This window comes from Babylonia areolata, chromosome 22 (genome assembly GCF_041734735.1).
Source record: "Babylonia areolata isolate BAREFJ2019XMU chromosome 22, ASM4173473v1, whole genome shotgun sequence".
NCBI classification, from domain to species: domain Eukaryota; kingdom Metazoa; phylum Mollusca; class Gastropoda; order Neogastropoda; family Buccinidae; genus Babylonia; species Babylonia areolata.
The window spans coordinates 37,422,632-37,438,939 of NC_134897.1; the positions used below are offsets into that span (position 1 = coordinate 37,422,632).

Consider the following 16,308-nt stretch of genomic DNA (forward strand, 5'->3'; position numbering starts at 1 on the left):
CAACAACAAGAAGTATGGCGTCCTGTATTGGTGTACCGGGAATTCGCTACACACACCAGTGATCATCAGGGACTAAAGGGATCAGAGCATTTTGTCGCGAGTACTATTACTCAGCTTCCAGTTCACAATGTATGCCACCGTAAGGGCCGGTAGATGTACGTGGGATTCCCATTTCACGGATGACTGTGTAGAGTCAACAACATCTTCATCATAACAACGTGATCCTCATTACGTTTACATGGAAGGGGATGGGGAGCTTTGGAGTGTCGGGTTCCCCGTAACCATAGTGTTACACGTCAGTAGCTGTGTGGTTCAAGGGTATCAGTTCCCATTCATTTTTTAGAGAGAGCGTGAACCACATGAATGAGAGCATCTCTAACTTACTAACTAACCGAATGGTTTTTACTAAAAAAAAAATAATTATCTAAATGTGACCAAGCGCTCTATGCTTGCTCCAAAACTTGCCTCACGCACAAGCTGTATAAGCAGACGACAGTTTTCGCAACTAACCCGCGCGCAGATTGTGTGACATCACTCCCAGTTTGAACGCCAAGCCGCTTACATCATTTTGTCCTCCTCGCCAGACAACCTACTCACGGCTCGACCAGTGTCGGGTAGCGGTACGCTATTGGTTGAGCTGGAATCTGTGTTTCTGCTCCAAAGTATTTAATTAATATGTCTTTTGTCGGATCAGTAGACTACAAGTATTATATACTGGCAGAATCGTCGCAATTCCATCTTTAAATCTATTCCATTTATGTTTGCCACGGCTACATAAATAATCAACAAAGTTATCAAGTTAGGAGGAAAGTAGATGTCATCGGTAAGATTTTTTTTTTCTTTGTTCATCAGTATACATTATGACCAAAGTATGCATGACAAGTCTCTGATTCATCTTCTCACAGTTGTGGTTTAAAAAGAAACTAAGAATCAGTTTCCATTCACGCTGTCATTACTGTTAAGAGAGAGAGTGTGTGCGTGTATGTGGTGTGTTACATGTGTTAGTGACTGAACGAGTGAGTGTGTGTGTGGGGGGGGGGGATGGGTGGGTTTGTGTGTGTGTGTGTGTGTGTGTGAGAGAGAGAGAGAGAGAGAGAGAGAGAGAGAGCTCGTGGACATGCCCTCAGGCATGCGTATATATGTGCGCATACACGCGGGCATTTGCGTACCCTGGGCAAGCACACACACACACGCGCATGGAATCATTGTATTCTGAGTACACACGCTGCATTTTGAACGACATTGCCGCCACATAGTGTATGGTCCATTCCAATGGATCAGCCCCGTGTATTCCATGCCAGCAAACACGAAAGGTCGGGTAACCATACAGTCCTGAAAACAACCTGAATACAAGAGCCTCGGGAGAGGGAAATCTAGCAGTATATGTACAGAACGAATTGAAAGGGGTCACCTAGTTCATGCTTGCCAATATGATAGAATAGAATAGATATATATTACAAAGTGTACCAGGATCACAAGGAACATTACCGAAGATGTTACACAAGAAGAGGTACGAACATGAATCAGAAATCATGTACAAACACAAGCTCGGTAGGATTTTTGATACAATAATACCACAGGATGTAAACCATTCTTTTGACTTCATTCAGGCAAAATCCTGCACAGCAACAGCAATAATATTGCTGTTATATCGTGTACTTACCTGTAATAACATCAATAAATAATAATAGCTATATTATCAGAAGCCAGTAGCTGAATTGTTGCTTCTTTCTATAGTTATGTTCGGGTTCACTTAACGTCGACATCCATGGCAGATGATGTGGTAGGAGGGGCCTGTTGAAACCTTACACTGACACCACCAGAATGGCACAAGGTTAAGGTGTGCAGGTTTATTGCTGAAGTTTAGTTTGAGGTGTCTGTGATTTGAACCCAAACAGTTGGACTAGGTGCATGGCTCTCAACTGATGGAACCTGTCAGGCACCTCTCTAAAAAGGAGCAGCAACGTAAGAAGTACTGGGAGAAGTAGTAGTTGTATCGAAAACAGAGCAGATGCATAAGATTGACTGCCATAAACGTATTACGTACGTGCATAGTGACGTCACTGATGACGTCATCAGAAATCGGGAAACAGCTCCGGAAGGCTGAAAATTCACACATTTCGTCTAGAGTGGTATATCTCCAGATCATTTTCTCAGTTTTAGGCTTATTGTTTTGGATAATGTTTTATGACCTGAAACACCACTTTCTGCTGTTTTCTCCCTGGCACTGAAGGGGTTTTAACAGTGCTTTTCTATAAGGCTAACACCATTTGGAACAGCATAAGTTTTATCGTCGAAAATAGTAAATAAATCAATAAATTCCACATACATTCCCTGTGCAGTCTCAGCTACTTTATTTAAAATGCAAACCGTGGCACTAAAAACACAAAGCCGAACAAAAAAAAAAAAAAAAAAAAAAAGCAATCAATGCACTGGCAACATTCCTCTTTGTTTTGTTTCCGTATGTTTTAACTCACTGAGTACGGCTAGTCCTCTCTTCTCCTCTACACAGACCCCTCGGATGTCCAGTGGGTGTCTCAATGATCCAACCTTTAGTTTCCGTCGTCAGAATTGTGGTATTCTTTGTCAACATTCACCTCTTCAGTGTAAGAGCCTTCCGCTTGTAATATTTTGATGGCGGTAATCGGGGAGAAACGCTGTTGACGTCGTTTCTTTCGCCATTCGTATGGAGAGAGTTAAAACCAGTGCTGAGCTCAGTGGTAACAGTGCTGCTGCAACCAAATGATCAAGCCATCAGTACAAGTATTTCAGGAGAGCCATTTCGAATTGACCTCTCTCGAAAGTCAAATTGTCATAAACACTGCTCCTCACATCTGGAACAACCTTCCTCATGATATACGTGCATCTGATTCTATTATTTTCTGCTTTTCGCTCATCACTAAAAACTCATCTTCTTAAAACCTACCCATAAGCACTCTCAGCTTCCTTGTTCTCCAACACCACCCACGTCAGCTTACTTTGGATGTATGTAGAGTGGGAAGGGGAGAATGTGTGGGGGGAGGGGGAGATAGAGTGGTCATGAATGTTTTGTGTAATTTGTAATATTTTTTCTGTCATGTAAAGCGCCCTGAGCTCTTAGAGAGAAACGGCGCTATATAAATGTACATTATTATTATTATTATTTCATCCAGAACAAAGAGAAAATAATTATAGAAGACAGAAGGGAAAATAAATTCAATGAAACAGAAGGAAGGATACAGACGGTTAGGTATACTATGCATCAAACACTAAAGAATGAACAGTCGCAAAACCCGTGCTTCCAGGAAAGCTACTATCAAGTGATAGATTTTTTTTTTAATATTGGAAGAGGACATACAATAGGATCCTCATGCTCAGAGTAGGGTTACTATCACGAAATACAGAACGAACGGAAGAGAAAGTAAAAAATAATTATAGTTACCTACACAGCATGAGTGGGGAAGCTAGAAAAACAACGTACGGCCAGTATCTGACAATGAATGATAAAGAGAGAGAGAAAAAAAAAACGAAAAAAAAAACAACAACAACCAAACGACGATCAATTCAAAGCAATAAAGAATGAGCGAAAGACAAGGAGAAAACTCTTTGAGAATTATTAACACATAGTAAAGAGTGGTAACTCTCTCCACTCACAAGGTACATAACTTCAAGCCAATGCTGCTTACGCTACCAATTCAGCTAGCACACAGGTAAATAAAAGATACATTGGAACGAACCCAGACACTTCCCCAAAAAAAAGAAGCACCGGGCTTGCTCTTATACCAATCATTTAACATGTGCACACAACAGCAATGACAGAAGAAATGTGCTTTTTTTCTCTCTTTTTTTTATTTTTTTTTATTTTTTTTTTTACAATTACTATCAATAGACAAAGAGTGAAGGAGAATAAAATACATTGAAAATCGAAAAAAAAATCAAAGGCGTTACCCATCGAACACCAACGAACCAATGAAAGTTCGAACAAGAAGCGTAAAAAAAATTTTCAGTAATATATATATAATCATCCCCACACGACGTCACACACACACAAAAAAAACAACAACAACAAAAAACAAAAGCAAACAAACAAAAGCAAGCAAACAAAAACGACGAAAACAAACAACAGACGAGCAAACATACACTTCATAGCCATCTGCCCACACCCGAACACCTTGATAAGAGCCCAAAAGCCCAACAAATATGCACGGCCAGTCGGGGTTTTTATCATCCCAACATCTGCTGGCTGGCAAGACTGCAAACATCCAGATCTGAAAGGCACATAGCTTTCTTCGCCTGTCTTGTGACCCAAGTGGCTCAGTCAATGGGACTGGGAGGTTATCTCCCCTGTTGTCAAGAGCAAGCAACATCACGTGAAGGTCACGTGTACCGACGTTACTGTCTCTTTACGCTTTTACACAGCTGTAAAATAAGCTGTCTTGTGGCTTTTTTTTTTCTTTCTTTTTTTCTTCTTCTTGTTGTTGCTGCTGCTTTTCGTTCAACCGTGGAGTGCAAGTGGAGTGATGGCCTAGAGGTAACGCCTCCGCTTAGGAAGGGAGAGAATCTGAGCGCGCTGGTTCGAATCACGGCTCAGCCGCCGATATTTTCTCCCGCTCCACTACACCTTGAGTGGTGGTCTGGACGCTAGTCATTCGGATGAGACGATAAACCGAGGCCCCGTGTGCAGAGTGCACTTAGCTCACGTAAAAGAACCCACGGCAGCAAAAGGGTTGTTCCTGGCAAAATTATGTAGAAAAATCCACTTCGATAGGAAAAACAAATAAAACTGCACGCAGGAAAAAATACAAAAAAGTGAGTGGCGTTGTAGTATAGCGACGCGCTCTCCCTGGGGAGAGCAGCCCGAATTTCACACAGAGAAATCTGTTGTGTGATAAAGAAAGAAAAAAAGAAATACAAATACAAATACAACCGTGATACTATTCGTGATGATTTCACCATGGGCAATATATGGTATACCACCTGATACAAAACCATATACATGCATGGATTCACATAGGCTGTGGTAGGTACAGATCTACGAAGAGGTTAACGGTAACATGCACATACTGGTGACAACAACAACAAAAAATAAATAAGAACAAATTAATGAGCACGAAGGACAACTACAGCAGGCAGGACAGCATTTGACACCCAAAGAAGCCTGCATGCACGTACTGCGCCTTAGAAACGTATAGACATGACCTCCATGTAGTTGCTGCTCTCAGCACATTTGATGGGCGTAAAAACAACAGGAATAAACATGATCAGGATTCCGATGCTCCCAGCACTTAAAACAACACTCATCGAGATATACTGCTATAAACGTAGTTAGTTAAGTATTTGCAAACAAAATATTTCTATTTTGCCAGCAAACGGCTGTAATGATTTACGTATGCTACATGTTTGGCGAAGCACACAGATCGTAGACGAAGCATTACGTGGGTCAAGGAACTAGACAAATCTAAAACAATGCATTTGCGAAACTCGGAAAAGACTGAAGGCAGATAGTACGCACGTGCTCTGACGGTAGTGCTGATCACAGTAATGATGATGATGGTTAGAGAAGTGAAGTGTTGGCCTAGTTAAGTGGATTGTTGGCCTAGAAGTAACACGTCCGCCCATGAAGCGAGCGAATCCGAGAGCACTGGTCAGTTCGAATCGCACACACGTACGCCTGTATTTTCTCCCCTTCCACCGAACCTTGATTGGTGGTCTGGACGCTAGTCATTCAGATGAAACGATAAACCGAGGTCCTGTGTGGAGCATGCCCTTAGCGCACGTAAAAGAACCCACGGCAACAAAAAGGGTTGTCACTGTCAAATTCTTTAGAAAAATCCAGTTTGATAGGAAAACGAATGAACATGCAGGCAGAAAAAAAAGGGCGGGGGGAGGGGAGCAGGGAGGAGAGATATGGCGGGGGATGGGGTGGGGGGGGAGGTGTGGGGGGGAAGAGGTGGAACTCTCACTGTAGTGACGCGTTCTCCCTTGGGAGTGCAACCCAAATTTCACACAGATAAATCTGTTGTAACTGAACAATTAAGAGTAATAGGTATATACAATACAATATAGTACAATACAATCGTTACCAATGCTGTTGTTTCTTTCCTCTATGATACAAAATGCAGTGGGCTGAAGAGATCTATCATCATTACGCACAAGGAAATGCGGTTGTCTGAAACATCCACACATTTTCCAAGAAATGTTTCAGCGCCTGAGTATAGCAGCCGCTCTTTCTTTAAATAGTCATCCAGATGGGGAACGGCTGATAAGGGATGAAATTACATGGCTGGCAACGTTTGCTGTGGCCAGATTTCTTCTTCTCCTTCTTTCTTTGTGCTGAGGATTCTGTCTGCATATGAAGTGTTGGTCGCAGGTGATAGAGCAGACTTGCTCTACAATTCCTGCAAAGGACTTGTTTATGAAGGACACCTTTGATGTTGTGGTTCTGTTACCCGCCAAAGACTGTTTATAAAGGACACCCTTGATGTTGTGGTTCTGTTACAAGTGCTAATCAGATAACCTGATTCCAAACTTCGCTTTTTTTGTGTTTTCACTAAATGTAAAAAGAAAAATTGAAAGAAAGAAAGAAGAAGAAGAAACAACAAACCATTGATCGAATGGGAGCTGATGGAAGTAGTAATGGGACAGTTAAATCACTGGGGAAAGTATATAGATAAATTTCTTCTCGCAGTGTGTGAAATGAAATTGGACCCTATGGGCCATGGCATCGAACTGCCGGCTAAAACAACTTGTCTCTCTCTCGAATCTTTCCTTTATGTCACGAAGATCGTAATGTTCTAATATCTTGCGCCAAGTCCCTCAATCCAATCATCTACACACTGACAAATAATACTTCTTTATAAAAAAAAAAAAAGGAAAGAAGAAGAAGAATAAAATATAAAAAAAGATTTACTGTTTCGTTAATTTCCCATTCTCAAATCCTTTTAATGAAATCATCTATAGATTGAACAATAGATTTCACATGTTTTTCTTCTAAGATTTTCTGTTTAGTTCAGACAACAGGATTCGTTTGTTTCTGAAAACAACGCTCATGGTGCAGAGAGATTGTGCAGGCTTGTGGTGTGATTGATAAGGCTGGGTGTTGGAAAGTCAGAGATAACAGTGGTCCTCACTGTTTCCATCAGTCAACTCTCTCCATACGAACGGCGAAAGAGACGACGTTAACATCGTTTCACCTCAATTACCATCATCAAAATATTGCAAGCGGAAGGCTCTTATACTGAAGACGTGAATGTTGACAAAGAATACCACAATTCTGACGACGGAAGCTAAAGGTTGGGTCATTGAGACACCCACTGGACATCCGAGGGGTCTGTGTAGAGGAGAAAAGAGGACTGGCCGTACTGAGTGAGTTAAGTATCAGCCACGACTGTCTTGCACCAAAGACTTTGAATGTGAGTGACATTCTTCCGCGAACAGGACTTGAGGTCCGTGCTTACTGACAGAAACGATGTATTTGTTTGTGGATGATAGCAGCTGTTGAGAAACAAGGTAAGGACTTATTTTGTCGCAATGTTGCATCTTATATCCGAATTAAAACGAACATGGCAGTAGTGATATATACTGCACACACACACACACACACACACACACACACACACACACAAAAAAAAAGAAAGAAAGAAAAAGAGAAAGAATCTCGTAATAGTTGTTCATTTTAGAATAATTTTGTGATTATTTTTCAGTAACCGAATTTCGTCTCTGACAAAATAATGTTCGCCTGGTCATTGATCTTACATCAATGCAGAAGGTTTCGCTCTGGATGTGACGCACGCGCGGGAAATGGCTTTAAAAAAATGCAATTATAGCTTGCTGACTTGCCTTGCTCGAGTGGATCTGGATAAAAATTCGTAGTTACTTATGAAAAGAAATTGTTTTCGGTCTTTTTTTTTTGTTTTTGTTTTTGAAAATCACAATGAATTTAGTAATTGTCATCCATGCGTTTCTTTTTAAAATTTTTTTATGTTATCTTATAGTTAGGCCTCTGTGTGTGTGTGTGTGTGTGTGTGTGTGTGTGTGTGTGTGTGTGTGTGAGTGTGTTGCGTATGTGTGTGTGTGTGTGTGTGTGCTGTGTGTGTGTGCGTGTGTGTGTGTGCAGTAGTAGCTAGTGTACTTTGTGACTATGATTACTTCTGCTGTTGGTATTGCCATGTTTTTAATCAAGACACGCTCACATACAGTGCACAAAAGCGTCATGAATGATGCTAAAGAAAAAAAGTTTCAGTTTCAGTTTCAGTAGCTCAAGGAGGCGTCACTGCGTTCGGACAAATCCATATACGCTACACCACATCTGCCAAGCAGATGCCTGACCAGCAGCGTAACCCAACGCGCTTAGTCAGGCCTTGAGAGAGAAAAAAAAGGTGAATGAATAATAGATAAGCGTACATAAATAAATAAATAATAATTATAATATAAAAAGGTAGTAGTAATAATAATAAATAAATAAATAAGACAACAATGGTGATAAATAAGCAAATAAATGTAAAACATGAAGGCACACATTCACACATACACCCACACATGCATAACAGATATGCACCAAAATAAAGAAGAAAAAAAAAGAGAGAGATGAAATAAAACAAGATGAAATATCATCGGTCTGTTGGCATTGAATACTTCCCTTTTGTTTGGAAAGACAACGAATATTTTGTTAAACATACAACAGTCATAAAAAGGAGGGTATGCAATTCATCCTGAGCCATTCGTTGATTTTTATATCCCACAGTGTGCTATTTTGCATTCGCTGGACTCAATGATTATAGTAACAACATCCTGATTTCTTATTTCCTTTCCGTTTGCTATCGTATTCTACTCATTTCTAAACAGAAAATAACACACACACACACACACACACACACACATATATATATATATATATATGTGTGTGTGTGTGTGTGTGTGTGTGATAATACATGACTTTTTCTTCTTCTTTTTTTATACTGTAGATTCAAGTTTTGTGAAACTGAACGGAAAGAGAGTTACTTTATCCAACACACACACACACACACACACACACACACACACACACACTAAAAATGGAATCCCACATAATTGTGCATCAGATAAAGAAACCGTTCACAAATCGATCGATAAAGTATCATTTTAACCACGCTCTTCCTTCCAACCGCAGATGAATTCAGCGTCCACAACCGCTGAAACAACAACCACCACCGTCACAGGATCAAAATCTTCGGGTTCTGAGAATGCCTCAATGACGTCAGTTGATGTTATGTACGTCGCTGTGACGACTGTGTCGTCATCACTGTCTGTGGTTGGCTGCTGTGTCATCATCGGGGCGCACGCTGCTTTCCGGAAACTTCGGACAACAGGAAGGGCAATGCTGGTTCAACTCAGTGTGGCCGACATGCTCACGGCCGTGGGCAATCTGCTTGGCGTCCTGTGGTATCTCTTCAGGTGAGGATATAATTCTTGTTTGTTTTCTAATCAAAATGAAAACAAAGTTTCTGCTGTCTGTTTAGAAAAGGGAAGTCGTCTCTTCAAAAACGTTTCAGTTATCTGTCTTGGAAAGGATATCGTTAGTCCGTGATGTCTTTTTAGGCGAGGGAATAAGTTATCAGTGTTTTCTATTAAAAAGAAAGAAAAAAAAGAATTGGATAAAGCTGTCCAGGACAAGAAATCGTTATCTTTAGTCAAGAAACAAAACGTTCATAATGATCTATAATTATTTGGTAAGGAAATCATGACGTGGAGGTGTCTTTTTCTTAAAACAACATCAGCGACAACAAAAATGGCATCAATGGGAAATCGTTATCTTTTTTCAAGAAAGAAAACAGTCACAACGGTCTATCATTGGTTAATTTTAAGGAAACGATGGTATGGACTGTCCTTTCTTCAGAAACAAAATATCCATGGTCACTTTTAAAACCCGGAACAGTGTGCATATAGTATGCATAAAGCATACGAAAGCACAGTTGTGGTAACATTTGAGCACAATCACAAGAAGCTTTCTTTAAACGGATACATAGAAAAGGTTTGCTATCGACATATTTTTTTCATTACAGTTTTATAAGAGTTGTGTATATTGTCTTCAATTGTAACAGCGGAGTTCGGTACGTTGCCCTTAACAGCAGATACGAGCTGAGGGTTGTTGATGACATATTATTCTTAAAAATTGTTATTTTTTGATATATGTTGCTGTATTTGCGATTATAATGATGAGCCTGCAGGAAAATTTCTGAGTACTGTGCGTTTCAGACATTAAAGGGGTTGATTTAGGCTGTTAATTATGAAGGAATTTCAGGATGCTATATATCTTTGATCGTAATTGCGGATATGTTCTCAATGTTGTCCTTGAACGAGATAAGATGTTTGCTGAACTGTAATGACCTTAAACCTCCAGGGATTCGGAGATGTGGGTATTATCTTTAATCGTAATGTTCTCGATGTTGCCCTTAAGCGTGATAAGACATTTGCTGATTTGTAACGTCTTTAAACCTAAAGTGATTCGAAGATGTGGGTACTATCTTTATTCGTAATTACGCAGATGTTGTCGATGTTGTCCTTAACGTGATCAGGCAGTTGCAGACTTGCAGTGTCCTTGACCCTGCAGGGATTCGGAGCTGTAAGTGCTGTCTTTTATCGTAATTACTCAGATGTTTTCGATGTTGTCCTTAACCCCTTCAGTGCTGGATAAAAAACAGTAGAAAGTGGTGTTTCGAGTCATATAAGTTTTTGAAACGATAAGACTAAAACTGATAAAATGGTCTGGAGACATACCACTCTAGATAAACTGTGTGAATTTTTAGCCTTCCAGAGATATTTCCCTTCATCAGTGACGTTACTATGCACGTAGGTAATACGTGCTGTGGCACGCAAAGGAGTTAAACATAATCAGGCGGTTGCTGTCTTACAATGTCCTTAATTTAACCCCGCAGGGATTCCAGAGTGTTGAACCGGAGCATGGCTTACTGCGTGACCCAGAGCGCCTGGACCATCTTCTCCAGCATCGCCTCCTTCATGTGGACCATGGCCATAGCTGTGGCCATGTGTGTGGCCATCGTCAGCCACAGACCCACCACTGCTGACCGATACTGGACCTTGTTCCTCATCGTCTGTTGGGGGCTGCCTGGTGAGCGACAGTGTGTGTGTGTATGTGTGTGTGTGGTGTTGGTCAACGTCAGTGGCGCAAGGGATGCGAGTGGGTTACGTTTTGAGGGGTATGATGAGTACGTGTTTGTTTAGGTTGTTTTTTTGCAGCAGAGAGAGAGGGAGAGCATGTTGTGTTCTTCCATTTAGATTTGATTTGTTAAAACAAGGGCTCATCACGTCTGAAACCAGTGGGAAGTAGCTTTATAGCTGGTCTTATCGGCTGACTGTAACTGTGTCTGTATCAGTATTGGAACTTCACTTAGGCCATTGATATGAACTGGCCTCAGTTTTCTGAATTCTTCTTTTAGTTCTCGTTTTGCTAAAATCTTCTTATCCCCCACATCCTCTTCTGTTTCTGTGGTCCTTTTTTTTTTTTAATCTCAACTCTTTTTCGTTTGTTGTTGCATGAACACTTTGTTTCCTTTACCTTCCTCGTCTTTTTCATGAAGTTGATGAACGTTCCTTGTCTGGAACAATAGCTGTGGTGACGACCACAGCACTGAGCTGTCGGGTGCTGGGCTATGACCCCCACCTGCACCAGGCCAGCTGGTGCTGGATCGACTCAGGGGCAGAACACCCGCTCTTCTGGACCTTCTTCACTGGCAAGGCCTGGGAGCTGATGGCCTCCCTTCTCACCCTCACCCTCTTCTCCGCCATCAGGGTCAGCCTTTTTCGCCACAAGGTGAGGGCAGTTTTTTTTTCTCTCATTATTTTATTTATATGTGTATATTTGATTTTTTTTTTTTTTTTTTTGGTGGACTTTAATATTATTTACCTAAAGATTATATATTCAAAGAGTGAAGCGTAATAATCTTTTCTACTGATAGAATCAGCCTCTTTTGTAACAAGGTTGATAAATCGATATGGATACTTAGCACCTATCCTCGGTCATAGACCAACTGAGCTCCGTTCACTTTTCAGTCATTTGCACAACAGGTTGCCCACCCCTCAAGAGGACAGTTGTTGTTGTTTTTCAGTGTACACATTTACTTATTAATGATTTATTATTGGAAGGTCTATGCCCTTTGTCTCTTCTCCGCCATCAGGGTCAGACTCTTTCGGCACAAGGTGAGGACATTTTTTTATGTGCATAATTACTTATCAGTGATTTATTTTTCGAGGGTCTGTGCAGAGTAACCCTACTCTGCTATCAGAATGAACCTCTTTTGTCACAAGGTGTGTGTGTGTGTGTGTGTGTGTGTGTGTGTGTGTGTGTGTGTGTGTGTGTGTGTGTGTGTGTGTGTGTGTAGGGGGTGGGTTAAAATAGAATCTTATTATTCTTTATAGATTTTTTAATGGGGTATCGTAATATTCATTAATATGTTATGTTATTGGTCAAAAGGTGATGTGCGAGATTCAAAATAAATTCTATCATCCATTAATGATTTATTTTTGAAGGGGTAGCATGTTATTTATTAAGACAATATGAGTCACATGGTGAGGGCGGGGTTGGGGTGGATAAAATACAATTCATCGATGATTTATTTGATGAGTTAGCCTATTTTATATCTACTTTTATATATCTTTCAAAGGGTTCCAAATAAGATACTGTTTAAACCAACGGGTGATTAAAGTTTTATTACAATTATCATTATCATTTTTATAAGGGAGATGTGTCCTCATTTCCTTTCCGTCTTTTAGAATTAACATCTTTTGTGACAAGGTGGGGACATATTCTTTTAGTACATATTTACTCCTTAATGTCATTTTTTGAGGGACTATGCCATTACTCTCTTCTTTGCTATCACGATGAACCTCTTTCATTATAAGATGAGAAAGGAGAAAACTATTTCGTTTACTTACTTAATTATCTTATCATTCATTCATTTCTGGTGGTGGTACGTCAAACTGTAAACACTAGTCTCTAGCTCTCCCTGCAACTCTGTTTTGAGATGGACAGCAATGTCTCAAAAGTTCATGAGCCGAAAGCACAGTTTTGCCCTTGGCGAATCAGGCCAATGGGATATGGAGAACTTTATATTAAATCCAATCCGGCAGAAGCAAATAAGTAACTTCTAAAGAGTAATAAAACATACTGTGCTGAGAACAGGAAATGATTAGATAAATAAAACAGTTTATGATAATCACCATTGCAAATGTCATAATGAATATGTGTCAGCAACTGCCCTGCGCTGCAACAGGCTGCATGTTTTTCAAAACCACCACAGCCACAACTGTATACATCAATGTCAGTTCTAGCCATAAAAGTAAGTGCTTATAAATGACAATAATTATGCGAGTCATAATAATGATTGGTGACAACAATGTTCTTTCTGCATTACAAACTGCACTAAACAGACTCAGAACCAAGCACTGTCGTCCAAGCATGGCAAGTGTCACCGTGACGTCATCCACGATGCCAACGTCAAACTGGCGTTTGTGCCCTTTGTGTTCATCATCTCACGTATCTGGGGCACCATTCGCTTTCTCCTCGGCTTTTTTGACTTCGAGTACGCCAGCTCTCCTTCGGCCTCTTGGATTGCACCACTGCAGGTGTGCAGTTTTTTATTTTTTTTCTCGTTTTTTTTTACTGTCAACACTGCCATTATTTCTGTTGCAAACTCACAAAGTTCAAGACTGCCGCATGGACACCAAAGACGTATAAATAGTTATGCATGCATGAACTGTACATGGTGTCTCTCACATTGCTGGTCAGACTCACAACAGGATTCAATGTGTAATTTCAAGATCTATGGAACTTTTTTGAAATATGTGCACTTTAGACTGTTTTAAGATAGAATTAATGTTTATGTTTGACATGGAATATGATTCTATCCTGCCTTGATCTCGTGTTATAGACTGTTTCTGTTTATCTCTCTGACACCGTCATACTAACTGATGCAAACTGACATAAATGCAGCACAAGAATTTTATGAGTCTAAATTTAGAGTGACCTTTGCCAAAGGTAGTCTAAATTCAAAGTGACCTTGGCCAAAAGTAGTCTAAATTCAGTCATACCAGGACAATCTGCAGTCTGCTTCCCCTGTGGGGAAGTCGGGGTTAGGGGGGGAGGGGGGGGGGCGTTCTTTCAGTTATACACATTGATATTGTTACGTGTTGTATTTATTTGTTATCGCTCCTTAATGAGATAACTGGATGTTTGAAAAGATCTGAGCTTAGAGGTTCACAGAGTATGGATGATCAATCAAAAATCTCTCCCTTCTTTCCTTTTAATTCAGTTGCAAATTTCCTGCATCACAATCTTGTTTCCCTTTCAGGGTTTTGGTGACAGCATCCAAGGCTTTGCCAACTTTGTTATGTACTGCTTTTTCACACGGAGTATCCGAAAACGCCTGTTTCGGTGTTGCCGTGGAAACCAAGTGCACTCCAGTGCCATAGTGGAGCCTAATCACTCCGTGCCTCCACTCGCCATCTTTGCCATCCATGCAAGGGTCTCCCCTGCACATTATGCCACCAATGGATCTGGAGCCAAGGTAAAACAGACTGCCGATTCACATGTGTCGTGTGGTGACGAGATTGTGGAGCCAAGTGGCTCACTGCATCAGTCTGGGAATATAAGCACACTGCCTACATAACATTCTACATCTTGGGATGGTTTGCTTAGGTACAATTGTACATACATTATAATTATGTAAGTGGAACTGAGGATGTGGAGGTGATACATCTGGACTGGCTGATCTGACTACTGGAAAGCAAAAGCTAAAATACAAATGTTTCTCTGTGAAGAGAACTGATAACATTTGATGTACTTACAAGCTGTAGAATACAGGGGTGCACAAGTAGTATTACTCGTTCATTGAGATTTGTATTATTATTTGTATTATTGTATTACTCTTTTTGTCACAACAGATTTCTCTGTGTGAAATTCAGGCTACTCTCCCCAGGAAGAGCGCGTCGCTACACTGACAGCACTACCGATTTTTTTTGTATTTTTTTCTGCCTGCAGTTTTATTTGTTTTCCTATCGAAGTGGATTTTTCTACAGAATTTTGCCAGGGACAACACTTTTGTTGCCGCAGGTTCTTTTACGTGCGCTAAACATATGCTGCACACGGGACCTCGGTTGATCGTCTCATCCGAATGACTAGCGTCCGGACCACCATTCAAGGTTTAGTCTTAGGGAGAAAATACTGGCGACTGCCGGGTGATTCCGAGACATTACCTCTAGGCCAACACTCCAATCTGCTATCCCCCCCCCCTCACCCACACACACACAGAAAGGAAATTGGGATAATGACTGTGAAATTTGTAAATAAAATCACTCATCAGTAATATGGACCTAATCAAAATCAAGCCAACCAAGGAATGTGGACCTGAACGAGACTATCAGTTCCTGACAGATTATGTACGTTTATTACCATGTATAGATTATGTACGCTTATTACCATGTATATGTCAGTGAAGACAAATAAAAATTGTCCGGCTCATCAAACCATACCTTTTGCTCTGCCATAAAAGCAACTGTGCAACAGTGAAAATAAAATTTTATTCTAAACATTGCTTTTCAATGGAAAGTGCCAAATGCAAAATTATTTCATGTCATTTTTTTTTTTTTTAATATTAAGTTTTCAAAATGATATCGGGGAAATTTACAGGTCTACAACCACTTTTCTCTGCTATTCTGGGTTTAACAAGCAACTTGCATGTTTGCATATAATATTATCACTGGGAGTACGAGTGCTGTACAAAGGTTATATTTTGTTAATTTATTTTAGCTTTTACAACTGAAACATTTAGTTTATACAGTCATGGGGGAGGGGGGGGATCTTGTCATGCTCAACAAACATCAGTCTCAAACTGACTTCATTTGTATTCCACAAATAAAATTAATGGTTCAGTCTCTGCAGTACATACTTATTAACTATTTTTTAATCGCAATCTTAGGGATTTCACGGGATCTTGTTATGTTTGTATCTGTAGGCACTGATCATGTGTCAGAGACCATTGCTCATCATAGCTCTAACCATGACAATGGAGGAAGGTGGCATAAAGGTTAAACCTTTGACTTATGGAACTATTTGTAATTTTTACAACTTAAAAAAAAATTAATAAAAATCACCAGCCTCTGAAATAATGCTCAAAGGTATGTAAATGTATATGTTTTCTTGAAAAAAAAAATTGAACGGAGAATATAATTACCATAAAAAAATTATGTTCATTGTTGACAAGATGATATAACTCCCAATCAAGCGAAAGGCTTAAGGCAACTATCTGGCAGTGCATCGTCCGTGAGTGTCTGGGT

General features: G+C 40.2%; 1 protein-coding gene across 1 annotated transcript; it reads left to right on the forward strand.

Moving 5' to 3' along the window:
• The first annotated feature begins 9,208 nt into the window (after positions 1–9,208).
• LOC143297365 (G-protein coupled receptor 157-like) lies at positions 9,209–15,586 on the forward strand. Its single transcript, XM_076609673.1, has 5 exons — positions 9,209–9,411; positions 10,893–11,086; positions 11,586–11,788; positions 13,405–13,599; positions 14,325–15,586. The coding sequence occupies exons 1-5, from the start codon at positions 9,209–9,211 to the stop codon at positions 14,640–14,642; spliced, it is 1,113 nt and encodes a 370-aa protein (XP_076465788.1). The 3' UTR covers positions 14,643–15,586.
• Positions 15,587–16,308: the final 722 nt, after the last annotated feature.